The sequence below is a fragment of the Ochotona princeps genome, chromosome 26, assembly GCF_030435755.1.
Source record: "Ochotona princeps isolate mOchPri1 chromosome 26, mOchPri1.hap1, whole genome shotgun sequence".
NCBI classification, from domain to species: domain Eukaryota; kingdom Metazoa; phylum Chordata; class Mammalia; order Lagomorpha; family Ochotonidae; genus Ochotona; species Ochotona princeps.
The window spans coordinates 5,030,227-5,057,407 of record NC_080857.1 but is presented as its reverse complement, the minus strand read 5'-3'; the positions used below and the strand labels follow the sequence as shown (position 1 = coordinate 5,057,407).

The 27,181-nt window shown below is 46.2% G+C and overlaps 1 protein-coding gene across 3 annotated transcripts in view; it reads right to left on the bottom strand.

Moving 5' to 3' along the window:
- The window catches only part of ATG2B (autophagy related 2B), a 64,006-nt gene that overhangs the window by 7,857 nt on the left and 28,968 nt on the right, over nt 1–27,181 (bottom strand). For all 3 annotated transcript variants that reach the window (XR_009244253.1, XR_009244254.1, XM_058655221.1), the window contains exons 16-37: nt 26,778–26,880; nt 23,299–23,482; nt 22,931–23,073; nt 20,939–21,096; nt 20,379–20,551; nt 19,664–19,814; nt 18,987–19,183; nt 18,768–18,848; nt 17,854–17,960; nt 17,630–17,722; nt 16,419–16,489; nt 16,055–16,131; nt 15,608–15,778; nt 13,597–13,738; nt 12,613–12,815; nt 11,116–11,342; nt 8,868–8,976; nt 6,757–6,951; nt 6,051–6,152; nt 4,635–4,713; nt 4,221–4,428; nt 92–161 (exon numbers count right to left, since the gene is read on the bottom strand). Coding sequence is in view for 1 of the 3 variants with exons in the window: in XM_058655221.1 (XP_058511204.1) it covers nt 92–161; nt 4,221–4,428; nt 4,635–4,713; nt 6,051–6,152; nt 6,757–6,951; nt 8,868–8,976; nt 11,116–11,342; nt 12,613–12,815; nt 13,597–13,738; nt 15,608–15,778; nt 16,055–16,131; nt 16,419–16,489; nt 17,630–17,722; nt 17,854–17,960; nt 18,768–18,848; nt 18,987–19,183; nt 19,664–19,814; nt 20,379–20,551; nt 20,939–21,096; nt 22,931–23,073; nt 23,299–23,482; nt 26,778–26,880 (3,044 nt within the window). In the remaining 2 variants the exon portion in view is untranslated. The remainder of the gene's footprint in view (nt 1–91; nt 162–4,220; nt 4,429–4,634; nt 4,714–6,050; nt 6,153–6,756; nt 6,952–8,867; nt 8,977–11,115; nt 11,343–12,612; nt 12,816–13,596; nt 13,739–15,607; nt 15,779–16,054; nt 16,132–16,418; nt 16,490–17,629; nt 17,723–17,853; nt 17,961–18,767; nt 18,849–18,986; nt 19,184–19,663; nt 19,815–20,378; nt 20,552–20,938; nt 21,097–22,930; nt 23,074–23,298; nt 23,483–26,777; nt 26,881–27,181) is intronic.

The following is a 27,181-nucleotide window of genomic DNA, read 5'->3' as shown; positions in this document are numbered from 1 at the left end:
GACAAATATATGTATAAACTGACAAAACAAAGTTAAAATCAGAGCAACAAAGGAGCTAACTTAGTAGAGGATATATGTGCAATTTTCAAACCTGATCCATGGACACGTGTTTGCCATGGTAGTCAAGCCGAATAGGAACTTCTGATGTGAATCGAAATTCTCTAAGGATAAAAAAATAATTACTTATATTCAAATACTAATAGCTGAAGTTTTATACAGAATAAATCATTCAAATGAATAATAAAAATAAAGCCACTCAGTCATTTACATATTTTATGGACTAATAAAAGTCTTTCACTTCTGTCTTAAGATAATACAATATTAACCATCTTAAAAATTGTGTTTATGCTACTATACAATATTTAAGTTTTATAACAAAATCATCTTCCCAGTTTATGCAATGATGTTTACTATTAGAAAAATGTATTGTGATTTTTAATTCATACAAAGAACAAATTAATCAGAGTAACTGCCAAGATTAAACAAGATGACGTAATTATTATCAAAAAGCAGAAGAACTGTCCATGGGAAAGGGGACAGTGCACCTCAGGCCAGTCCATACCCTGGCTGCAACACCTGCTCTGGTGAAGTTTAAAAATGCGTACAAAATGTTACGCAGGTGAACGTGGATGGTTAAACAGATACTACCATACAAATGCTGGACTGACATGACAAATTATACTTGTATACCACTAACACTCAACAAACACAACTGGCTTCTAGAAGTTGGTTATAAACTGGGGACTTGGAAGTGGATATGCATTTTTCTCTGCATAAAACTAGCTGTTGTGGTTCCACACCAGCCCCGCTCCTCCAAGCTCACACCACCCTTACCATGAACAGCGTATCCACACCTGGCCTACAGAGAGCAGGTCTCCCTCATCACTGGCACCTCTTCCTGCACACTCCCCTCTCCTTCCCCATGCTTTTCATCTATGGTACACATAAGGCACCAAACTATTCCAACTATTTGTACACTAAATTACATTCATTTGTTGTGCCTAGACCAAAGTCTGGTATACATGTAGGGCGTGCTCAGGAAAAGCTGCAGAATGAACAAACATCTGTGGAGAAGGAGGGGACTACTACAGAGTCACTGGAATCAATGAGACCTGCGTTCTAGCCCAGCCCCAGCCACCCCAGTGGCCTTGACAAGTCAGCTCACCCCTCTGCAGTCACTTCCTCACCTGTGAGGTCAGTCATGTGGATTGCACATTCTCAGCCTTCTACATTTTTGGGGAGCTTTTGAAGGTAGAAACTGAAATCTACAAGCTATTTTAAATAGTGGAGAGGCACGCATGACTCAACTGGCTCATCATCCACCTGCAAGCACCAGGATCCCCTTTGCTGCCAGTTTGTGTCCTGGCTGCTCTATTTTCTATCTAGCCCCCTGCTTGTGGCCTGGAAAAGCAACAGAAGACGGCCCAAAGCCTGCCCCTCTGTGGGAAACCCAGTAGTTCCTGGCTCCCGATCAGCTCAGCACTGGCCTCTGTGGTAAATCTGCCTTTCCAATAAAAGTAAATAAATCTTTAAGAAAATAGTCTACATTGTTCCAGCAAGGACAGGAGGTGGACTAAGTCATTCTGGGCCAAAAATCCACAGGTGCACAAGACCTACTGATGCAGAAGCTTGGGGAACTCATGTATCAGGCCGCAGTTCCTATGGTGAGCACAGGAACCATGGCTGCGAGCAGCCCAGTTACAGTACCCACCAACATAAGTGTGGGTCAGATATGTGGGTGGGCCAATCCAGGCCAGTCCACAGTACTCACAGGCAAATCCAAGAATCAGGACAGGGTGCAGGACAGGACAGGTCAGGCCACAATAACAGTTCACATTTGGGCTGGACCTAGGGGGTTGGCTGGGCTGGGCTTTGCTGTAGCCAGCATGAGCTGGAACTGGGGATAGGCTAATCTGGGCCAGGCTACAGCACCTGCTGGCAAAAGCTGAGGTAATGTGGGCCATGCCAGACTAGACCGCAGCACATACCAGCACACATGAGACCCAAGGTAAGGGGGTACAAGCCTGGTAGGAGGGCTGCAGGGGGCTCCCCTACTGGGCCACTTCTCCCACTGGTGAGCATGAGAGCTAGGATCTAGAGCAGAGCAGGCTGGGCAGGGCTACAGCACCTGTTGGCCTGCATGTGAGTTGGGTTAGGGGAAGAGCCAGGTTGGCTAACTGTACCCACTGGCAGGTGCATAAGCCAGAGTGGGTGTGGGCTGGTTTTGACACATCATCAGCTGGCAAGCTCTGGGACTGCGGGCAAATCCTGTCAAGCCAGACTGCAGAACCACCTAGAGTGTGCAAGATCCAGAGCCGGGAATGGCCCAGTAAGGAAACTAAGCATGTCTCTGATGGGTTGCAATTCTCACTGGTGAGCATGAGAACCATACCTGGAGGTGGACCTGGCTAGACAGGTGGTGGCATTCATCAGCACGAGTGTGGGATGGAGAGTGGAGTTGATTGGGTTGAGTTAGGCTTCAATGCCCATTGACATATATGACAACTGAATGGGATATGAGACAGACTAGACCAGTCTGCTGCAAATACTGGCAAGCACAGAAACCAGGGCAAGGGATGGGCCTGGTGGGGTGAGGGCTGAATGTGTGGCGGGCAGGATTAGGTTGGACCATAGCATCCATTGGTTTATGTAAGAGAGGGGACTAGAGGACAGAACTGACCCAGCAATTGCCACTCTCAGTGTGTACATAGGCTGATATGGGTTATGGGTTGAGCCGGACCCCGTACTGGCAAGACACACAAGAGTCAGGTCTGAGATCAGCTCAGACAAGGACTCTTTGGGGATTCCCCCAACTGAACCACTGAACTCAGAACTCCAACCATGGGGAGAATCGCAGGATCTGTGGTCTGACTGTGGAGTGCATGTGTCAGAACTAGGCCTCCTCAGCAGCTTGAACACAGCAGTGGATGAGACACCCAGATGCACTTGGGAGGATATGGTAGTCCATCAGAGCCTGCAGAGGATGTCTAGTACGGTGGCAGGGGAGGGGGCAGAGCAGACTGATCAACTACCCCAAGCAAGCATTGGCACCGACTAGAGACTCTAAGGTCAGCCAATGGACCTTGGAAGGATTTTCTCATCCCTGGAGTGGCGAGACCAACAACATTTCAGAACCATTGAAAACACTTAAGCAGACCTCTTGGAGCATGTGCCACACGGGAAACCCTGGCATGACACGAGTGGCCATTCCCCATGCCCGGGTACTGAGATGGCTGGGAGGCTGGATGTGCTTTTTCCCCGAATACACCCTCTTCCCCTGGATACAGGAAGAAGGAAAAAGAAAATGTGGAAACCATGGTATCACCCACACTCTCCTAACCCTCGGCCCTTCCACTTCTTATCAACTATGTAAACATCATCAAAAATAAAATTTGAAAAAAAGAAAATAAAACATAAAAATAGTCTAGTGGAAAGTTAATGATTTGCAGAAATAAAGGATTCTTACTTGAGAAAAAAAATTATCAATTTTCCTTGCTTTCAAGGCCCATGTTCACAAAAAACAAACTGATGGTTTAGATGTGACTAGTATAAAATAAGCAGACTGTCCCCTAAGAGAACTAATATTTTTTTCAGGAAAAATTTAAAAATTAAGCAATCAATGAGGGAAAATATTAAAAGTGGTTGCAGCAGCTAGAAATCACCTCATCTCAGCCACTCTCACTTACCTTTGCTGCTTTCAGGGGCGTGTGAGACACACAATACAGGAGGACACTTCCCCAGAGGGACAGACATAGGGACCAGGAACCCTGGGTGTCAGGGAAGGCGGCTTCTCTCCCTCCTCCCCTCCGTGTCCGTCCTCCCAGCCATGCAGGTTTGTGCTCACTAAATACTGTTCATCTCTTTCTCTACATGTCTCCTTTCGGCACCCTGCCTCTTCCCTTCTGAAATCTTCCACCAGCTGTCTCTGCCTCTTCATTCCCCGTCAGCAAGGCACTGAGAGAAAGCCCGGGCTCCCTGTGCTGCTGCTGTCGGCCAGCTGGCTGCACACAGAGGCTCCTGGCACCACTCGAGACCCAGACCTCCTCCCTGTCCTGGTGCTCACCCAACCGTTGGTGGCAGGGTGGGAGTCCAGGCATCGTGGGAAGAGGAGGCCTGACAAAGCCCCCTTGTTGTGAAAGGCACAGAAAAGACAAGCTGGTGGAACCCCATGGTCACTATCACACGCTACACAACAATCTTCAGAGACTTCGGTCATTTACCTAAAAAACACAGGCTGGTCACTAAACGATGCCTGTGTAGCCGAGAAGTCCTTGTCCCTGGCGCCGTCAGCCTCTCCCAGGAACCCAGCACCATCACTCTGGGAAGGTGGCCTGGGCCCAGGGAAGGAAAGAACTAGATTTGGCTCCTTCATGGTACTCAGATGCCGTGGCAAGCTGCAGGTCACATCAGCTCCGGGAGACGTCCTCACTGCAACCGGAACACACATAGCGGAAAAGTCAGCCATGTGTCATTTAAAGCAAATCCCCTTTCACCTTTTAAGTGACTGCTTATGCAAAAACTACTTCTGCATTAATTAGCAAAGGTACAGGCAAAACAACCTATTTGTCTACATGGAAACAGGTTGGGACACACTCTCCAAGCACCCCTGGCACGGTGGGGGCTGTGTTGGGTACCTTCTGGGTCCGGGGTCAAGAGAAGCTCCACTTCCGCAGAGAGACTTGTGAAGAAATCCTTCAGGAAGAATAAGGCATCCTGAAAGGAAGAGCCAAGGGTAACCCAAAGGAAGCAAGCGTGCCTACTTCTACAACCACGAGTGACAACCTTGAAGTCTGCCGTGTTACTCACCAGTCAAACCCAGCTGTAAGGTACCGAACACCTACACTGTGTTACTCCTCCTGCCTCCTCTCCCTCCCCCTCCCTTCAGCAAAAGTTCTCGCAACTCTTGGAGAGAACTGACTTATACATTTGAAAATTAGAAACAGAGAAGTTAAAATGACAGAGTGGATTTCTAAATTAAACCCAGCAGTGTGACTTCAACATAGGGCATTCTCAATCTTACTTGACACGGGTCCTCATTCTAAATTGATGCTGCTAATATCTACTAACAGTAATGACAGAAGCTAGCATGCACTGGATACTCTTATGCGCATCAAAATTCCAATTGACTTACTTCTCCTGTCTACGGCCATACCACCCTGAACACGCCCGATCTCGTCTGATCTCGGAAGCTAAGCAGGGTCGGGCCTGGTTAGTACTTGGATGGGAGACTTACTTCTTCATTTGCTACTAAACTGTACTGCCTAAATGCAATTGCTGCACCAGACATAATACACAGAAACTGAAAATAAACAAAAGCAGGGCTAGAACTTTGGTAAAGTGGCTGCCTGGACGCTAGCACTCCATGTGGGCACAAGTTGAAGCACCACCTACTGCCCTTGCAACCCTGCTGCACCTGGGAGAGCAGCAGGAGATGGCCCAAGTCCCTGGGCCTCTGTACCCACGGGGGAGACCCTCAAGAAGCTCCTGGTTCTGGCTTCAGTGTGGCCCAACCTTAGCCACCACAGCCATTTGGGGAGTGAACCAATGGATGGAAGATCTTTCTATTTCTCTCTCCGTTTTTGTTTATCTTAAATAAGGCTTCTGGAAGAGGCACCAACTGTTTTAAAACAGCCTTCTGGCTCATTAAAAAAAAAGTCCAGAAGAATTTGACGGAATGCTTGCAAGGAAACAGGTAGGAGGATTTCTTTATGCCCTTCTATAAACCTCTGTTGTTAAAATTTTCTCTTCCAGCTGCTGCAATGAAAGCATGGGCCCTTACAGCATTCAACCCAGCAGGAGGTCTTTGGCTACTGTCACATGTGTGTGCACTTGAATCAGAAACATGTACACCGGATCGGAAAGAGCAGGAAGCCAGCGCCGAGTCCCACAGCAAGCAGTGAGTGGCTCTGCTCTCGCCCATTTCATGAGTCTGCCCTGTTCCTTACCACATATCTTCATTTAATTACATAGCTTTCAAAAAAGTCAACAGTAATAAACATAAACATATGTGACTCCATTGTGCTGCCTCTGGGGGGTGCACTGTGGCAAACCTGGTCAATATTGAGGCGAAGTGGCATCAGCGACACTCTGAGGCAGCACTCCTGCGGGGACCTGCCGGACTCCGGGCGCACATGCAGCGCCTTGACTGTCAGCTGCAAGACGAGAACAACAGGTTACCCTAAAGATACACTGACCCTGTTCTCAGTCCTAACCCTATTTCAGAACCAAAAGTAGAACCTTTTCTCCTCTTTCCCTAAAAGCCTGAATTCAATTTTCTGGAGTCACCACATCTTCCAGAATCTGGTAAAACGTTCAGTCTCCATGAAACACTACACATATCATATTTGCAGGTTCACAGGAGCTGAATCTGCAGCTGACCCCACAGGCTCACACGCCACGGTCAGCCTCTCAGGAAAGCTCATCCTTTCCCCTGGTAAGATGTAAGGAGCAGCGGGACATTGCCAGCAATCCAAACTCTCCGAGTGAATCACTACAATCTCTGGTTCCCCGTCTTCCCAATTGGAGTATATGTGCTGCTGATGCGAGCACAACGTATCAATCAGAATGACACAAAAAAACATTTCTAAACATGAAACTTTAAGCAGGACAATTAAAGGGATTTTTTATATTAAACAATTTGACCTCAGTAAATTTCCCTATTGTAATTCTCTTGCAATTACATATAATAAAAACACTTTTCCAAAGCTAATATAACAACAACAACAAAAACACAAACCCTGAGGTTCCCAATCTCACCATGTTCGAATGCGCTTTCCGGGGCATCTCTTTACTACAGTACAGGTACAGAAACTTATTCATCTGGGATGTTGCCAGACGATCTCGGATTTCAAGGTCCTGAACGACAAACACCTGCCGGGACACCGGGTACTCCGAGAGACTGGAGTCGCTGTCGGGTCTGCATGGGGGGTAGACTTCGTGCTGAAACTTCACCTGAGCAGACCAGGGAACACACACAGTCACCTCTACGAGGCAGCCAAACTAGACTTTCTCTTTAAAATATAAAATAGCACTCATTTTCTTGGAATTCTACCTCAACTTACCACTCCACTTTCATAGAACTCAGCACAACTGACATTCTTAAACTTCATCACCTCATCTTTTTAACTGACTTACGTGTGCATTCCACTATGGTTAGTTAAGTGGATAAGCATAACTAACATTTCCTGTTGGAGCTCGATAAAATCACTCACCCTTTTCAAGCAAAAGCTGTAATAGAAATAAGATGTGAAGTCTATGAAACTGACTCAGAACAAATCAATGGGGCAGGGTTCAAGTTCCAAAATGCACTGAAGATACAACTGAATAAAACTGTCCTAACCACGACCCTGGGTGATTCCAGGGAAGCAGACAGACGCAACGCATGAAGGCCATCATCGGAGCTTCTCTGCCCAAATGCTTCAAGCCTTCCCAGACAGGGACCCCCAGGACAGCACCACCAGGCAAGAAAGGTAACAGCCTCACCTGATAACTCACTAAAAATGCAGTTAGTGCAGCCTGCTCCCAACCTCTGAAACAGGCTCTGCACTGGGCCCTGAAGCCTGCGCTCCAGCAAGCGCTGCAGGGTAGTCTGCTCAACTCTGAGGGCCACCACTCCAGAAACAGCCCAGAAACGAAAGGCAAAACACCTCAGTCTTCGCAGACGCTTCAGAAAGAGAAAGAGACAAACACTCTCCTACATGACCCTTGCGCTGTCCAGGGCTTGGGACTTGCTAGGACTTGACTGTTCCCTCCAACACATATGCTGCAGGCCAGCTGCCATTCAGTACTAACAGTAATTAAAAGGTGGGGCCTTCACAGAGTTCACCCATCATCTTGGGAATGGATTCTTTTCTTTTTCTTTTTCTTTTTTTTTTTTTTTTTAATTTTTATTACAAAGTCAGATATACAGAGAGGAGGAGAGATAGAAAAGAAGAACTTCCATCCGATGATTCACTCCCCAAGTGACCACAATGGCAGGTGCTGTGCCGATCCAGAGCCAGGAGCCAGGAGCCTGGAACCTCCTCCAGGTCTCCCTCACGGGTGCAGGGTCCCAAAGCTTTGGGCCGTCCTCAGCTACTTTCCCAGGCCACAGGCAGGGAGCTGGATGGGAAGTGGAGCTGCCGCAATTAGAACCGGAGCCCATATGGGATCCTGGCACGTTCGAGGCGAGGACTTTGGCCGCTGGGCCACGCCGCCAGGCCCGGGAATGGATTCTTCAGAGAAAGGACAGCCAAGCCTCACAGCCACTGTCCCCATGTGCTCACTGGCTATCTGCCAGGTCAGACAACAGCACAAGGCTCTGATCAGATTCTCCCCTCCTTCAAAACTGTGACGGCGAAATGACTGGGGTCTGGCAGGATGGCTCAACTGGCTAATCCTCTCCCTGCAAGCACTGGGATCTCATACGGGTGCTGGTTAGTGTCCTGGCTGCCCCACTTCCCAGCCAGTTCCCCTGCCTGTAGCCTGGGAAGGCAGCAGACAATGCCCAAAGCCTTGGAACCCTGCACCCATATGAGAGACCTGCAGGAGGCTCCTGGCTTTGGATCAGTTCAGCTCCAGCCAATGTGGCTATCTGAAGAGTGAACCAGCGGATGGAAGCTATCTCTTTCTCTGTTTCCCCTTCTCTCTGTAAACCTGCCTTGCCAATAAAAATAATAAAAAAATTAAAAAAAGAAGAAGGAAGGAAGGTTGGTTTTTGTGTGTGTGTGTGTGTGTTTTTATGAAGTACCCCATCTGTGGTCTCTGTTATAGCAACACAAAGATGGAGTTTAAGGCTCAAGACACTCATCAGGAGTTGGGGGTGGGTAACCCCAAGCACCCACTCACTGCCTGTCTAAGCGGACTGGTCCTTTCATACAACGTCTCACCTTGCTCAGCTGTATCTCCATCAGAAAGTCGTGGTTCCTTCCTCGCCCCCCACAGGCAGTACTGCGGCCGTGTCTGCTGGGGGTGTGAGAAGGCGAGCTGTGGGGGCTCCTAACAACAACAAAAAAAAGACCCTTCTGTTAGTGGAAGTCACTGAAAGGCAGTGCTTGGCATCAGCACACACAGTGCGATGGAGAGAATGTAAGATGATGCAGCTATTAGGCTACATGTTATACTACCATGAATCAAAACTGTAAACTTCGTGGAGTTCATTTTACTATTGTCCCTAGAGCAATCTTCTTGTTAAATATTCTGAACTACAGAAACCTTAGGCGTTTGTTGTCCCCTGAGAGTCAGTACAAGTGTTATGAACCCCAGATAAAAGCAACAAGAACTAGAGGCAAGCTTGAAGGGCTGAACAAGTACCTGAACTGGGCCCAGCGCAATACCCTAGCAGCTAAATTCTCGCCTTGAACACGCCAAGATCCCATATGGGCGCCAGTTCGTGTCCTGGCTGCTCCACTTCCCTTCTAGCTCCCTGCTTGTAGCCTGGGAAAGCAGTCGAGGACAGCCCAAAGCCTTGGGACTCTGCACCCGCCTAGGAGATCCAGAGAAGACTTCTGAGTCCTGGCTTCAGATCGGCTGAGCTCCAGCCATTGCAGCCACTTGGGGAGTGAACCATCTGATGGAAGAGCTTTCTTTCTGTCCATCTCTCTGTGATCTGCCTTTCCAATAAAAATAAATAAATCTTAAAAAAAAAGTTTGTTGAACTGTTGTACCAACACCACTGCTCCATGATGCCCTGCGGCCGTCCGCACCCAAGCAGCCCTTACTTTCCCCTCTTCCAGCACCAGGCATGCTTGCTCACACAGGGCCAGTCCCCAGGGAGCAGCGACTCTCTGCTGGCTGGGGGACCCACTGGTGCACAGCCTGTCTCCAGGCTCACCCCTTCCCTCACACCCTTGGCTGCCTCTCCCTGGGGAATCAGGGCAAGGCTGGGTCTTACTTCTGTGAAAAAGAACATGGTCCATATCTGACAATTTTTGCTGACTGGAAATTCAGTCAGTCAAATTCCAGTAAAAATATAAATAAGTTCACAAATGGGAAACTCCAATTCTCACATTCAGGGGCTAGCGCTGTGGCAGAGTGGGTTAAGCCATGGCCTTTGATGCGGGCATCTTGCATGGGTGGCAATTAGACTCGCAGCTGCTCCGTTTCTGATTCAACTCCCTGATATGCACCTGGAAGCAGCAGCAGACAGCCTAATGCTCTGGCCCTGAACTTAAGCAGAAGACTTATAAGAAGCTCCTGGCTTTGGTCTGGCCCAGTCCTGGCCTCTGTGGCCATTTGGAGAGTGAATAAGCTGATGCAAGATCTCTGTGTCTATAACGCTTTTAAACAAATACAATAAATCATTAACACAAAAAGGAGCCGGTGCCATGGCACAGTACATTAAACCTCGGCCTGTAGTGCCAGCATCCCATTCGAGTATCAGTTGGAGCCAGCTGCTTCATTTCCAGTCCAGCTCTGTTAATGTGCCTGGGACAGCAGCAAAGGATGTCCCAAGTCCTTGGGTCCCTGTATCCACGTGGGAGACCCGGAAGACGCACCAGGTCATCATCATCCACCATGACTTTTATAACAGGTTCTTCTTCCTTCTCCTAAAACAGTAACACATGCTTGTCTTATTAAGACCAACTGGCCTCAAACTGCTCCATCTCTGGCCATAATGGCCACTTGGCAAGTGAATCACCTAACGGAGGATCTCTCACTGTCTCTGCTTCTCTAGATCTGCCTTTCGAATAAAGATAATCTTTTTAAAAAATATTATTCTGGGCCCAGTGGCGTGGCCTAGTGGCTAAAGTCCTCGCCTTGAAAGCCCCGGGATCCCATATGGGGCGCCGGTTCTAATCCCGGCAGCTCCACTTCCCATCCAGCTCCTTGCTTGTGGCCTGGGAAAGTGTCGAGGACGGCCCAATGCATTGGGACACTGCACCCGTGTGGGAGACCCGGAGGAGGTTCCAGGTTCCCGGCTTCGGATCGGCACGCATCGGCCCGATGCAGCTCACTTGGGGAGTGAATCATCGGACAGAAGATCTTCCTCTCTGTCTCTCCTCCTCTCTGTATATCTGGCTGTAATAAAATGAATAAGTCTTTTAAAAAAAATATATTATTCTTCAAGTGACAAACTCTATATTTTTCTACAAAAAGAATATGGTGGCTTAACAGAGTGTGCAGAGATGAACTTACACAGAACTTCTTGCTGGGGAAGCAGGGGGCGCCGCTCCAAAATCCTTCCCTCCATACAGGTGCCAGACCAGGGAGACTTCCTTCACGACGTAGCGAGTCACGGGCAGCGGGAAGCGCCACGGGGCTTTGCCGCTGTCCGTCTTCTTAACGGGCAGACTGAAATAATTGTCTTTTATCACAATTGCATCATCCACCATGACTTTTATAACAGGTTCTTCTTCCTTCTCCTAAAACAGTAACACATGCTTGTCTTATTAAGACCAACTGATTATGCTATGCCTTTCAAGGTTCTACCTTCTTTTCACAGTTTATTAAAAAAAAAAATACATAGTGGGAGAATAAGTGTAAGCATTAATCGTCACCTAAGATATTATACTTTTATTATATGTTAGATGGACACTCTTCGGCTCTATGTCAGCCACCATATCAGGATTTCTTCATAGTTTATAATTAGGATTTTGCTAGTTGTTTTATGATAAAAGGTACAGATTGAATGTGTGTATTTTGTTTAATTAAGTTACAGTCAAAACGTACTCAAAATCAAACCATGATCAACTTCTACAATTAATAATAGATTTATCCTGAGTGGTTTACTTTGATTTTTAAATTTTAACTAGAAGGTTCTAAAAACTTGCTAAATATTGTCATCTGCTAGTTATTCACACACACATGTAAGCATGCAAACACTAGAGTACTTCAAAAGTTCACCGAAAATCAAACTAAAGGCATATGTGTTTCGATACAAAAGATTTTAAAAATTCATCCATAGTTTCTCCTTTAGAGATTTATTTATTCATTTGAAAGTCAGAATTCGAGAGAGGGGAGAGAAAGACACCTTCCACTCACTGGTTCACTCCCCAAATGTCTGCCATGAGCCGGCCCAACCCAGCAGCAAGGAGCTTCACCTGGATCTCCATGCACGGGAAGGGGACCAAGCATTTGGGCCATCTTCTGCCTGCCCAGGCCTTTGGCAGGGAGCCGCATGGGAAGTGAAGCATTTAGGATGCCAATGCTGCAGGTAATGGCTGTCTGTATCCAGCATACCACAACATCGGCCCCCATCCATAATTTCTTTATAACATGTATTCTCCACAAATCTTCTGATGATTCCACAGAATCATGGATTTCAAAATATTCTCATGTTAACCATCAGGCTTTCCACAAACCACATCTCATCCCGTCCTTACACTAACAACCCTATGCACCTCACCCTTCTGCCATTTACTTCATGACCCTGCAAGTCCTCTTAGTACGTGTAACATGTATGCACACAGCTATTTCATATTTTATGTAGGAAATGTTGCAAATAATAAACATTCAGAGACTCTTAAAGAATGTAGCACAGAAACAATAAAAGAAACACCTATTTACAAAGTGCTAAAGGCAAATTACAAAGTAACTCTGAACTGTAAAGAGAACTTAAAGAATCCGGTAATCTTTGGTCAATTCAATTTGCAATGCTGTTTTAAGGCCTCAGTGATACTGTCGTTTGGTTACCTGGAGGGCTGCTTTTGGTGCAAATAGGATGCAGAAGTCATCATTTTCAGTGGGCACACCTGTCATGGCATCACTGATCAGGTGGGGAGTAAACGAGTCATAGCTGGGGCCAGGCTCCTGGGACATGTTCCCACTCTCATCCGGAAACAGGAAGAGATCAGAGCAGCAAGGCTCCTGCACCGGACACTTTTCATCCATAAGACCTAGACAAAAACATCAGAACACTCCAGCGAACTCTGAAACATCAACAGCAATTGCATTTAAGCATTTTAATCAGTTGTTTGGTACATGACACTTGAGTCCTTTCACCTGAAATATTTCATTTATTTGTTTTAACTATGAATTTGAGACAGAAATAACTTTTGAAAGCACCTCAGCACAAAGCAGCTACCAGAATAGTAATGGCAGAGCTCTCTATGAAAGCAGGAAGTGACGTGGACAGGTCTGTGTTTCCTAACATCATTCCGAGCACCAGTGTCAGTACCAGGCCAACGCGTCCTGTAGAAGACACGAGCTTTCTTTTCCCACATCACCCTGGCCGGAGCTGCGTATTCACCAGACACTCAGTGAGTTGGTCAGCAAGTGACTTACTGGGAACACAGACCATGGGAACCTCAACTCCAACTGCAGTGCTCCTGAGTGCCTTGGCACTGGTCCGTGCTCTGGGAACATGGCCCACCTTCTAACAGTGCTGGGCTGGCTGCGGGGGGAGTGGACCTCTGAGGAAGGAGGTCTAGAAGGTCACCAGACCAGGGGGGCGCCAGCCTGGGCAGGGATCAGTATTTGTCTGGAGGCAGTGGGACAGACCCCTCAGGAGCAGGTGGGTACAAGTGAGACCACCCCACGTGCCTGACGCCTCGACATGAAGTCATTTTCCTTCTGCCTCTCCACCACGCTGAGACACAGCATCCTCACCACTGACCCCCTTTTCTTCATAAAGCACCCAGCCTCGGGTGTTTGGTTACAGCAACACACTGGCCTTACCGTTGGCCTGCGGTTGCCCAGAAGAAGCGGCTTGCTGCATGTCTATCTCCTCCATCGCATCACTCATCAGGTCTCGTAGGATCTGTTGATCGGCTTCCGGAAGCACCGGCCCACGGGAAGAGGAGTGGCGACTGGAATCTACCTACAGCCAGAAAGCCTCATTAAGCAGACCTGAAAATGGTCTCAGGAAGCAAGCTACTTTTGTTTATTGAATCTTAGAAAAACCCTATCTTTTAAGAAGACGCCTCTACTCTGTGGCAGCTGCTGCTTTCTGTTTATAGTATCAGCATCACCTCAAGTCAGCACCAGAAACTGGGATCTTGAGGTGATTAGAAGAGAAAGTTAAAAAAAATAGCAGGAAATCTGAGGGGCAGATCAGAGTTCCATCTGCTCCAGTCTGACTGATGCTGTCACTCCTCAAGACAAAGCCTCGTTTCTTGGACAGCTGCTGAGTTCAGTCCCAGCACTGCTTCAGTCAGCAGACCACAGACACATGAAATCCAGCCATGCTTGTAAATGGCAACATGACTCAAAAATGGCAATAACTTCTAATTCATGGGGAATGCTTTTAAAAAGTGAGTAAGTAGAGATAATGTCAAAAAGCACCTTATTATCAGGAGCAGAAAGTCACAAATGAACACAAACGAAGTGTAAGGTTCTCCTAGACAAAAGGTAAGCCAATGCCAGCCAGACCCTCCGAGGAGCACATGAGCTCAGGGGATGGTGAGCTGTGCCTACAGAGAGACCAGGCAGAACAACGATGGACGCTAGCCAGCCCGGCCAGAGGAGTGGTCAGACAGTGACCCTGAGGGATACAAAACCACCACACCGGTTCCCCAAATATCTGGGTCTGCCGATGTCTGTGGTACCAACAGGGAAAATCACCCAGACCCTCTGGGCCTCAACTCATTCTTCTATAAAAGAATCTTCATCTTTTGGGCTATCATGAAGGAAAAAGGAAGTTATACACGAGAAAGTAAGCTGGAAACCGGGCAGTACTACAGAAACCAAGCAGGGCAGGTGCTGTTGTAGAAATAAAGGCCCCTCATCTTCTCCTGACAGCTTTACATGCCACTGACACAGACCAGGCCTGGCATGGCAGCTCAATGGCTACATCCTCACCTCGCAAGCGCCAGGATCCCACATGGGTGCCAGTTTCTGTCCAGGCTGTTCCACTCCCCATCCAGCTACCTGCTTAGGGCCTGGGGAAGCAGTGGAAGATGACCCAAAGTCTTGGGCCCCTGCAGCCACATGGGAGACCCACAGAAGCTTCTGGCTCCTGGCTTCAGATTGGCTCAGCTCCAGTTGTTGTGGCCACGGGGGAACTAACCAGCAGATGGAAAATCTTTCTCTCTGTCTCTCCTCTCTGTAAATCTTATCTGCCATTTCAATAAGAACAAATACTTGAAAAAAAAAATTAGTACAGATCACACTCTTGCATGATAAATGGTTTCTTTCTTCTGCAGGGGCCCACAGAAACCACTCAGGTGAGGAATGAAACATCAGGAGGGCGTAGGCGAGAGTCGCTCGGAGCGGAAAGTCACCGCACAGCAAACTGCCTTCCAGAGAGGCCGGAGCCATCTCTCAGGACCTCACCACTCCAAGTCAAGCAGAGGTCACTTGTCAAAGTTTCCTTTCTTTCTCTTGTTATCTTTTAAATACTACTTATTTACTTGAAAGTCAGAGTAACACAGCTCAGAGAAGACAGTTTTTCCATCTACTGGTTCAGCCCCCAGATGGCCACGATGGCCAGGGACAGGGAGCTTCACCCAGGCCTCCCTCTTGAGCCAGGGACCTGACATGGGGTCATGCTGGGCTTTTACCAGACCATTACCTGGGAGCAGGAGTGGAGTAGACCAACCAGCCAGCACTACAAGTGGCAGCTTCTTCCGCTCTACCACCCCACCACGCCCTCAGTCTCTCTTGCAAGTTCTGAATGTCATGAAGATCTCAAAGACGGAAGCAGGTCACTCTCAAAGCAGGGCCGGAAGAGTAACCCCGTGGCCTGTACCTGTGTCCTTCTCCGCAGGGCTCCAGGTTCCACGCTGGCCTTGGCAGGTGCGTGCAGGTCCCCATAGCTAGCAATGTACTGAATGAGGTTCATTAAGGCAGCACAAGAGTCTGAGCAGGTTCTGACGTGGACGACGTCGCTGGAGCAGTGCAGCTCAAAGCAGGACTCGGGCTGCGCGGGCATTGGGGAAGAGCATGAACACGCGTTCCAAACAAGTGCCCCCACACACACTTCTCCTTCCATAAAGAATTACAGTAAATAAAACATATAATAATTTGTCCTGCCACAGGAAAAAAGTACTCACAAAAGGTCAATATTAATCTTAAAACATTTTTAATCTACTTTTGAGCAAAATTAGGTATATACGAAAATAACTTTATGGAAAATACAAGTTTTTTAACTTACAAAAAAGTAGAATAACAATGACCATTTCTCCCAATAACTTACTTGCTCTCCATCAGAATTGGATTTGACTGCAGTTATAGTTAGTTCCAAGAGCCCCATATCCATCACACGTACGTAATCTATGATTGTCAAAAGTAATCAAAAAAAAGAAAATAAAGAGGAAATGTAAAAAGTTAAAAAAAAAAGTAATCAAAAAATTTAAAAGGTTTTAAAAAAGTAATCAGTAAGAGATCTGAGTACAGTTTTCAAAAACTATCAAACCAACTCCTAATCAAACCAATGGTTCTTTAAAATATCTTCAGTGGGGCTCTTAGTTCACTGGTATTATCGCAGTTACAATGCTTAGAACGTGCAGCTGCAGAAAAGGACCGGGGGCGCATCTACCCCAGGCCTCGTGAACTCTCACCTCTATTCAGATTTACAGCAACAGTGTTACATTTGTCAGACAGATGTAAAGCCGCTTCATCCAGAATTATCCTGTGAAAAAAAGATCATGTCAACAGCTGAGAAACTAAATTTTTTTGAAAACATCATCATAGGATCATTACATACTTCATCGGATCATTCTTTCCGATATGTACACTATTAAAACCATACGCATTTTCTAACTTAGACTTGTCATCTAATTTTTTAAAATACCCATTATTCATGCGTGCTAGGAAAATGATACGTAAAGTCAGATTAAGTTGTTTGCTCAAATTAATTCTAAGGGTGTTTTTTTAATATGGTATTTAGTTTATTTGAGAAACAGAGAGACAAAGAAAGAGCAAAAGGGAGAAAAAGAGGCACCCTCCTCCACTGGCCACTCCGCAGACGCCTGGGTCACAATCCAGGTCCCCCACGTGCTCACTGACACGACGTTGGAGTCCTTAGCCTGAGACAGGAATCAAGTCCAGGCACTCTAATGAAGGACAGGAGTAGCTTCGAAATGAGGCCAAACACCTGCTCATTTCCTCTTTTCAAATAGACGTCCAAGGGCCCGGCGTGGTGGCCTAGCAGCTAAAGTCCTCACCTTAAAAGCCCCGGGATCCCATATGGGTGCCGGTTCTAATCCCGGTGACCCCGCTTTTGAACCAGCTCCCTGCCTGTGGCCTGGGAAAGCAGTTGAGGACGGCCCCTTACGGACCCTGCACCCGTGTGGGAGACCCAGAAGAGGCTCCGGGCTCCTGGCTTCGGCTTGGCTCAGCTCCAGCTGTTGCGGCCACTTGGGGAGTGAATCATTGGATGGAAAATCTTCCTCTCTGTCTCTCCTCCTCTCTGTATATCTAACTTTGCAATGAAAATAAATCTTAAAATAGATGTCCAAATTCAAAATGTTTTAAACTATAAACATGGAGTATATAAAGATAAGGTGTAAGTTATAAAGCACTATGTGAAGTTTACTATGTTTCAAAAACCAAAAAATTGCAAACATGTCTTACTTAAAAAAAGAATAGTGAAAAAAAAAAATAAATGAGTTATTTGAGAAAGAGAAAATAAATGAGTAACTTATATAGAATAAACTATTGGTAGAATATGATTTTTAACGGAAGACTCAGACTTGAATAAGACGGTTGAGGCAAACACCCAGCAGGTTGAAGAATTCCACTGAGCACGCGAGGGAAGTTAGCACTGTACCTGAGCGTGGAGGAAGATCTGTCCAACGCAACACTACTAGAAATGCTGAATGTTTCCACGGTGAGAAGAGACCGGATGGGCAAGTAAAGTGGCCTGGCACCAGAGAAACGGCAGAATGTCAGCCCAATGCTACCACAAGAACTCTTTTAAAATGTATGCTGAGTTCCATCAACTTCCAAAACGTGGAACACAAATAAAGACGTTTTATCAGTCTGTGATCTTACCTATAATCGAGCGCACAGCTCCAAAGATGGACATGAAATGTCGTCAGTGAAGTTGGAGGATTATACCCCAACACAGGTTCATCAGCAATATTCAAGAAGTGTAAGATCTATAATCACAAAAATAGAAAAGGCCCTGCTTTAGAAGAAAAGAAGCTATCGATATAAATCTGATTGCTACCACCGTAAAACAAAGTATCTTATGGAAAAAAAATCAATCATTGTAAAATCACTCTGCTAAAAGAAACAAGATCATTTTGAAGAACTGTTCTTGGACCACTCCTAAAAAGTAACTAGCAAAGTTGGCGGGCAGGGTGATGTGTCCAAGTATGATCATCACTTCAGGAAGTACGTAAAAAAAAAGCTGTACAATTATAACTGTATAAAAAAAAAGTTTAAAAAAATACACACAAAATGAGAATTTGTAATGAAGAGGCCTGTGCAATGACTGCAACACTAGAGATGCCTCAGAAAAGCGTAACTCACACGCACACACACACACGGAGCACTCATTACTCATCCACTAACTGATCCTGCACTTGTCCTCAACAGCTTTGTCTGGGCCAGGTCAAACCTGGGAGCTGGGAACTCCATCCAGGCTGCCCAGAGGGGTGGCAGGGACTCAATCCTTGAGCCGTCACCTGCTGCTCTGCAGAGTATGCCTCACAAGAAGGCTGGAAGCATAAATCAAACTCAGGCGCTCTGATACGGGACACAGGTGACAGCCAGTGTCTTAACTGCTAGGCCAAACTCCACAGTACAAGATCAGTTCCATTCTGAGAGCATAATAATGCCACAGCTCTCACCCTAAGCAACAGATACACACAGCACTCCCCGTGTGACAATTCTAAGATGAACATCAGTACACGAGAGCTTGCGGGTACATGCGTCACTGTAAAGTCCCTCATGGCACTCACCTGCTCATGCCAGCTGAGCCCCAAGGGAAGCACGGTGTGCTGCAGGGTGGCTCCTCTCAGTCCCACAGCAATCAGGGACTCCTACACAGAACAGAAAATGGGGAACGGCATTCGCCACTGACACACCCACCCCTCCGTGCTTCCCATGTTCCCTCTGATGCACTGTTCTCAGCTTATGATCAGTTACGTGCTGAATGTACAAACATTCAAAGTGCACACCTTCGTGTTGGACTCCGACTTGTCACACAGTACTTTAACTGCCACGGACAGCATGTTGGGGTGATCTCCCACGCCGTCTGAGGAAGCCCTGCTGAGGCCGTCTTCTTCGGAGCAGTAAATGGTAGGTTCCAACCAGTGCGGGCATGCTGAGGTGGGCAGGCGGGTTTCTGCAGGAACAATCTCCCCATCTACCACACCTGGGAAGCAGAGGGGGGGGAGAGTCACCACGTGACTCCTGGGACCCAGCTGTTGAAAACAAAAATCCACACAGGCTGAGCATTCCTTCTCCAAAGTGCCTGAGGCCAAAAGAGTTTTGGTTAATATAGAGAGATACAGATATAAAAGAGTTAGCCACACTGAGTGAGGACCCAAGTCCAAACAAAAATTCATCTCTGCTTCATGTTCACCTGACACACAGGCGAAGCCCATTCCTGGTGCACCTGCGTTTGTGCGCTCACCTGCACAGCCTGGGTAACGACGGTTAGGACTTAGGCTGCGTCACAGCTGCACAGCTGTGAAATGCTAAAAATAGCCCTGAATAATGTACTTCAAATAGGTGGACTGTGTATTAAGGTGTTGCCTCACATAAAGCCAACTTCTAATTCACAGAAACACCTCAACAGTGAACTCAAGGCCTACCCGCAGAAGTCATTCCCAGTATCACACAGTTTTCCTACCTTTGTGATACAGGCTGAAACTGCTGGAATGAAGGCAAACGTAGTGTTTGTCATCAAAACCTTCGTATCTTGTCACGCAAAACAAAGAGCCATTGCTGAACTCGAACCAGAATTCACCATGCTTGTTTTCCAACAGCTCTCCATTATCTTGCTAACAAAAAGATCAGAAACACATGGAAGGCATCAAATTGTTTGAAAAAGAATTAATTAATTATTATTATAATTTCTTTTTACAAAAAAGTAAAAAGACTTTTTGATTCTGCTTGGGCAAATCTTGACATCACAGCAAAGCAGTCCAATTTTCCTTTCCATTTCATGTATGTGCCTTTCTCCAATAGGTGAGGATTTCAAAGCAGCCTCGCTGGTGAGCCCTGAGAGCGCCCCGAGGCCCAGGCACTCAGTGCTGTGTGACTCCTGCCCAGCAGCTCCGTGCGCTCCAGCTTCCTCTCCACAGCCCACCCGTCAGCACCCCTCACCCGAGCAGCATCAGCGCCTGTGCTGAAAGGGGCTGGGGCCACTACGCACAGCGTGGTTAGCTGTGATGGTGACCTGCCTGTGCTGCTGCTGCTGCGCAGGCGCCGCTCACCAACAGGCCCTGGAAGCAGCTCGGCCCACTTCAATCCACGCATGGTACCACAGTACATTTATCTAAAGGCAGAAGAAGGTACATTTGGAGGGAAAAGAAAAAAAAAATCACAGAATTCATAAATCTTACCTTTACATCTGTGAACACTGCCATCAATCCATGATTAATATTCAAAAGAACTGAGAGAAAACTCTGTGAGTTCTTGTTTTGAGAGTCGAGCTTTTTTTTCCTACGGGAACGATAGTTGGGATCAATAGTGGAAAAATACTGCAAAGTCTCCTCCTCAGATCCACTTTCCTCATCTACGAGAACAAACACACAGTTACGAGGTTCTGATCACTTCCTGAAACACAACAGCAACTTACAACTTTTCATGGAAATGGTATACATTGGTAACCTGCTGATTTTCACAAAGAATATGATGAATCAGAATGCGCTTTCCATAGTTTCCTCTTTAGTTCTAAACTGTAAACAATCTATATACTGTCACACTAAAGGCAACATATTTAAGTGATAGTGAAATTCTAAATATACAGACAGAAATGGGGAAATATAAGTTACTAAAATAAAGTATAAAATATAGTTACTTATAGGAAAAAGATATTTTAAAACTCACAAGTAAAAAGGTTATCATGCTAATATATGAATAAATCAGACATTTAATTCATAAGAAATTGAAAATACATTACCATAATTAACTGTTGACTTGAGTGGACTAAAACTATCTTTGTTGAAAGTATTGATCAGCTGGCTGGCCACGGACAGTCCAATGCCATAGGAAAGGTTTTCAAAGGTCTCGACTGGTGAAGGAGCCGTGGGTTCCCACAGCAGCAAGTCGTTAAAGACCCTACCAAGGCAAGGTTGCAAGGTAAGCATATTGCCACTTCCCTCAAGGCAAACTAAGCATCTCTGAACAATGACTATTTCTTTCAAATGGTAAAATGAAAATTAGATCCCAAGAGTTTGTCTTCTTTTTAAGAATTATTTATTTTTATTGGAAAGACAAATTTACAAAGAGGACAGGGAAAGATTTCTCATCCACTGATCCACTCCCCAAGGAGCTTCTTCCAGGTCTCCCACATCGGTGCAGGGTCCCAGAGCATTACGCCAGACATAGCAGGGAGCTGGATGGGAAGTGGAGCAGGTGGGGACATGAACCAACATCCACTCGGGATGCCAATGCTTGCAAGCAGAGGATCAGTCAATTGAGCCATCACACCAACCCTCATTATGAAAGAGTGTTAAGAACAACACCTTTCTCAGTAGAAAAATAACCATTGTGGCTATAATGTAGGGCAATGAAAGAGGAGGTTACTTAATGAGATACCTAACTAGATACTTGCCTAGTTTCACCTGTTATAAGCATCAAATATCAAACTCACATATACATCTCACTGTACCTTGAAGACAAAAGTCAATTAAGAAGAAAAATTCACAAAGAACAAAAGAAAGACTATTTGCACACAGAGAGTTTTGTAAACTGCATGTGATGAGGCATCACCTCGCTGGACACGCCTACACGATCCTTTGGGGCAGCCTGGGGAGTAGTTGCTCACTGCCTCATAAAGGTTAAGAAACCTGCCCCAAGTCACACAGCTCATTACAAGAACTTGAACAGGCACGCAGGCTGTGCTCAGATCCCAGCTCAGTTTCCTCAAAGAAAATCCTGCTCCGCTGGGGACACTGCCTCCGACCAGGAACGCACAGACAGCAGGGAACGCAGTGAACAAGACCTGCCTAACCAGCTACAGCAGCATCATCTATAGTGACGAGCGCTGACCGTCCTCACTGAGCAGGGGTGAGGATGTCACGGCTAAGCCACCACGGCACCCTCTGTGTCTGTACTCCTCTGCCCTTTGGGCCTAGCCTCCTCCCTTCCCCTCTGTGCTTCCAAGAAAGCTGGAACATCACAGGGTCCTTGAGGATCCGCTCCCATTAGCTAAGTTATAAATTTCATATCTTCACCAAGTCTTGCTTTTGCTTAGCCTCAAAGCTACTTGTATGTTATTCTAAGTACGGTTTAATTAAATACTGCCATAACTGAACAATTTTAAGTATCCAGGTCGGGGTGAAAAGTTTCAAAACCTTACAAGCATTCTGTTTTCTGAATGCTTTGAATATTTTTCCCCTATACTTTAAAGAAACCAGAAGTAAAAATGATACACAATGCCTTGTGAATAAATGTATCGCACACAAAGAAATTCACTTGCTAGTGGCTCATCCTTTGTGAAAAGGCCTTTGCGTGAGTTTGTGAATTAAGAGTTTAGAAATCCAACAAAAGTCCTTTTTTGAATTCTGAGAACAGATTCTCATTGCACAACTGACTCTCAGATTCTGATTCTATTCCACAATGTTTGCTGGCGTCTGTACAAGCGTCTCCCAGTTCTTTTTATATCACTCTCACAGACAATAGATGGCATTTGCTTGGTGCCCTCCGGTAAGCTAACACAACACAAACGACTCACACAGCAGTTCACTCAGACACCGCACACTGGTTAGGAAACTGCGATGACCATAAAGATGACAATGGCAGTATTCCACAGCCACCATCAACACCATACAAAGCACACTGCAGCGGCACAAGAGGAAAGCAAGGTGAGCCAGGCGGGAAGCCGGGCAGGAGGAGCAGTTAGGCAGCAAAACCTGATTCCAAAACTTCACCCAAGTGTGTTTAAACTCACCTGTTATAAAGTTTCTCATAAAAGCTTTTCTTAGGTAGTGTTACATGAACGTTTGGCAGTGTAAGCTCCAGCACGTAGTGAGAATTGCTGATTGCTTTATCCTGAAACTCCGTCATTTCTACAGGGTCTCCTGGCATCACCAGCTAAAGAGTAAGTTTAGAATAAAAAAGACAGAAACATAAACTAATCATTGTATGTGGTACCATTTTCTTAAACTATCCATAGGACTTGGCATGTTAATAAATAAATAAGCATGCAACAGTTAAGCAGGGGAAAGTAGAACCTCAATCACGGAGTTGCAGCCCTAGCAAAACAATCCACGGCACTGATTCAACATGCAGAGCCAGCCAGCTACATTTCCACTTCACCTGCTCATTCTCAAACATGACTCTGCGAGAAGAAAAAGGAGACGGGGCTGGTCGCCTCAGGTCCCAGACATCCTTCAGGGAGTGCGCGCCTCCCTCCTCCTCCTGGCAGGGGCCCTCCTCCTCCTCGGCTGCGGCCTTCTCCAGGATGGAATGCATGGCGGGGGGGCTGATTTTCAGTACGATTCTGACAGCAAGACAAGAGAGCAACATCAAGACCTAATTAGAAATGACAAATCTAACTCAGGTGCAAATTAACAAAAAGACCAGCATTAAACTTTACAAAATCTATGTACGTCTAACGTAACCTGCCTACGAACATGTTGTAAACCTGGAGGTGCAGAACTGAAAGGAACAGAAGAAAGGCAGCATTGTGCTGCACGTGACTGAACATATGAGGGCAAGGAGGTAAGTTTTAACGTCTCATTGCTGGCTAACAGACTTTATCCAGGAAGTTCAGCTATCACACTTACCCTATTCTCAGTCTCCTGCTATAATGGAATACTTGCCTACCAAAGAAACTTTGTGTTATACAAACTGTTCAGACAGGAGAAAGGAGAAAATGGTTAAGACTACAAAAGGTTTGGGCCCGGTGCGATAGCCTAGCGGCTAAAGTCCTCGCCTTAAAAGCCCCGGGATCCCATATGGGTGCCGGTTCTAATCCCGGTGACCCCGCTTTTGAACCAGCTCCCTGCCTGTGGCCTGGGAAAGCAGTTGACGACGGCCCAAAGCCTTGGGTCCCTGCACTTGTATGGGAGACCTGGAAGAAACTCCTGGTTCCAGGATTCAGATTGGCTTAGTTCCAGCCATTGTGGCCACATGAAGAGTAAACTATCAGACGGAAGATCTTCCTCTCTGTCCCTCCTCCTCTCTGTGTATCTGTCTTTCCAATAAAAATAAATAAATCTTAAAAAAAAAAAAAAGACTACAAAGGGATGTCAATACACTGGAAAATGGAACTAAAATGTAAGTTTGATGCAAAAGCAACTGAAATCTATGCATATGAGAGGTTTTCTTTTTTTTTAAGATTTATTTATTTTTATTACAAAGTCAGATATAGAGAGAGCAGGAGAGAGAGAGAGAGAGAGAGGAAGATCTTCCATCCGATGATTCACTCTCCAAGTGAGCGCAATGGCTAGAGCTGTGTCTATCAGAAGCCAGGGTCCAGGAACTTCCTCCAGGTCTCCCACACAGATGCAGGATTCCGAAGCATTGGGCCGTCCTCGACTGCTTTCCCAGGCCACAGGCAGGGAGCTGGATGGGAAGTGGAGCTGCCGGGATTAGAACAGGCGCCCATATGGGATCCTGGCACGTACAAGGTGAGGACTTTAGCCACTAGGCCATGCCGCTGGGTCCGAGAGGTTTTCAAAAACTGTGGGAAATGTATGAAAACCTGCCCTACAACAAGAAAGCTACCTTTTGCTTCAGGAATTTCAGTAATAAATGGCTTGTGCTATTTTTCTTTTGTAGCTACAAATAGTCAGCACCACAGAGTTAGCTCCTGGCTCACCGCACTGCTTCCTGAATCTTCCGCAGAGCGCCACTAACACTGGCTTTCTACTGTCTTTTCACTATTGCAGCGGCCCACGTCATGACATGTCATGACGCGCAGACAGAACAGTAAGCATCGCAACCTGCTTCTTCATTTATACACATCCTAACATAAACTGCACTTCCAAATCACCTGATCAGTGCAGATCCAATTCTTCCACTGAGAACTCAACGTTTATTACCAGGCATGTATTGACAACTCCATCCTACATGTGTCAAGGAGGCTGTGTAAAAAAGAAGGCACAAAATCTCAGAAATGGGATCATTTCCAAGATCACTGAGCCTTCAAATACTCAATTTTCAGTATAATCGTAGGACATCATGACTGTGACCTACAGAGGACGTCTAGTGACATGGCAGAGGATGGAGGGCAGACCAAACTGGACAACTCTCCCAACCAAGCTTTGACAGCAAGTGTCTCCGTGGGAGGAGACTGTAAGGTGAGCTATGTCAGCCAAGGGACCTTGGAGCAACGAAATCAACAGCATCGGATAGCTTGGAGCACCTGCTGCCCCGCAGGTCCCAGGAAGGAGTCGTGACGGACTGGTACTCTCTGTGTGTCAGCCCGAGAGCAGTGTCTGCTTGTCTTTGCTCAACACTCACGGCTTTGTATGAGAAGATGGACGTCTTCTGTATTCTCTGCCATTTGTTTTGCTTGCAGTAGACTTTGATTTATTTGCTAGAAGGAACATAATTGCTACCAGCCTCTTGTAATTAAACATGACTCACATTAATGTCCCTAAGTTGCTTGAAGATAGTTTATAAGATTTCAGCTGCTCTATAACTCATTAACGTTTATTTACAGTTATTTATAGCTCCAGTGACATTTTCAGTTTTAAGTCGTTAATGAATTCCTTTCTGTTCTTTTACTCTGTAGATTAATGACAGCTAATTAGTGCTGACTGGTTTGGAAGTTTCTAACATTTGGAAATGATGTAAAGAAGTCACATGCAAACTAATGTAGTTAGAAAATAAAACATGAAACAATTTTGCAAAAAAACAAAATTAACAGCATGTCAAAACAATCAAAACCACTTAAGCAGTAAGCTCAGAACAAGCCCCACATCGGGCAGACTAAGATGACAGAGCGGCCACTCCCCATCCCTGGGTACTGGGTTACTCCCCGTCTCCCGCAGCTTCCACCCAATACAGGAAGCAAAACATGGAAGCAAGACCTCATCCACTTTTCCCCACCCTAATCAGTGGTCCACATCGGCATGCATCCTTCTTAACTATACAAACATCATCAAAAATAAATTTATTATTTAAAAAATGATGGATCATCATCTCAAGAAAACTAAGTTCTTCAAACTATGACCCAAGCCCACCATCCACCTGATAGATTTAAGGAAAGGAAGTCTCCTCCCTGAGAAATCCGGAGCGACAGTTCTCAGGCGATTGCAGCAGGTGTAATCACCAGATGTAACTGTTAAGGCTCCTGATGCCAAGGCCCCACCCCTAATCTCAGGATGGTGCTCCTGATGCCAATGCCGCACCCCAAATCCCAGGGCGGTGCCCCGGATGCCAAGGCCCCGCCCCGAATCTCAAGGCGGTGCTCCCCAGATTTGAAAACAAAAATGCTGGCCTAAAGCAATATGTGATTCCACAATCCCTGCCAATTAACCAAGCGGTACATTAGGATCTCTAGTTAAGCCTTGAAACTATCCATCAAAAGGTGATTCCTTCGTCCCTCCACACAGACTAGGCAGATAAGAAGACATTTTATATTTCATTCTATCTTTTCAAGGATCTGACACACACCTTTCAGAGAATAAGACTCTACTAATCTTTCATTTGATTTGCCCATCCTTCTCTGGATTTCTCATCAAGGCTAGACAACATGGGGCTTAAACTCACATGTTTGCTAAAAGGACCAGAGAATTTTATTCTTACAAAGAAAATCCTATGAGGCCTAACCATTGTCTACTCACCGTGGCCAGTCGAAGTCATCTGATGATGCTGTGTCCCCATCTACCCCGCCAGACACGTGGAAAAATTTGACAGATGGTTCTCCTTTCTCTTCCTGGAATGATCCTAAGAACAGAAGACCCGTTTCCTAAGGTGCACTCCTTCTCTGGGACCAACAGAAAAGACCTTTCTTCTCATAGTAGCATCCAATGGCTCCTGCTGTGATCAGTTTATAGCAAGTTAACTGTAGCTGATTTTAAAATGTAGGCCAAAGGCACGGCGCAGTGGCCTACTGGCTAAAGTCCTCATCTTACACATGCCAGGATCCTATATGTACATCAGTTCTAATCCTGGAGGCCCCACTTCCCACCCATCTCCCTACTTTTGGCCTGGGAAAGCAGTCGAGGACAACTCAAGGCCTTGGGAC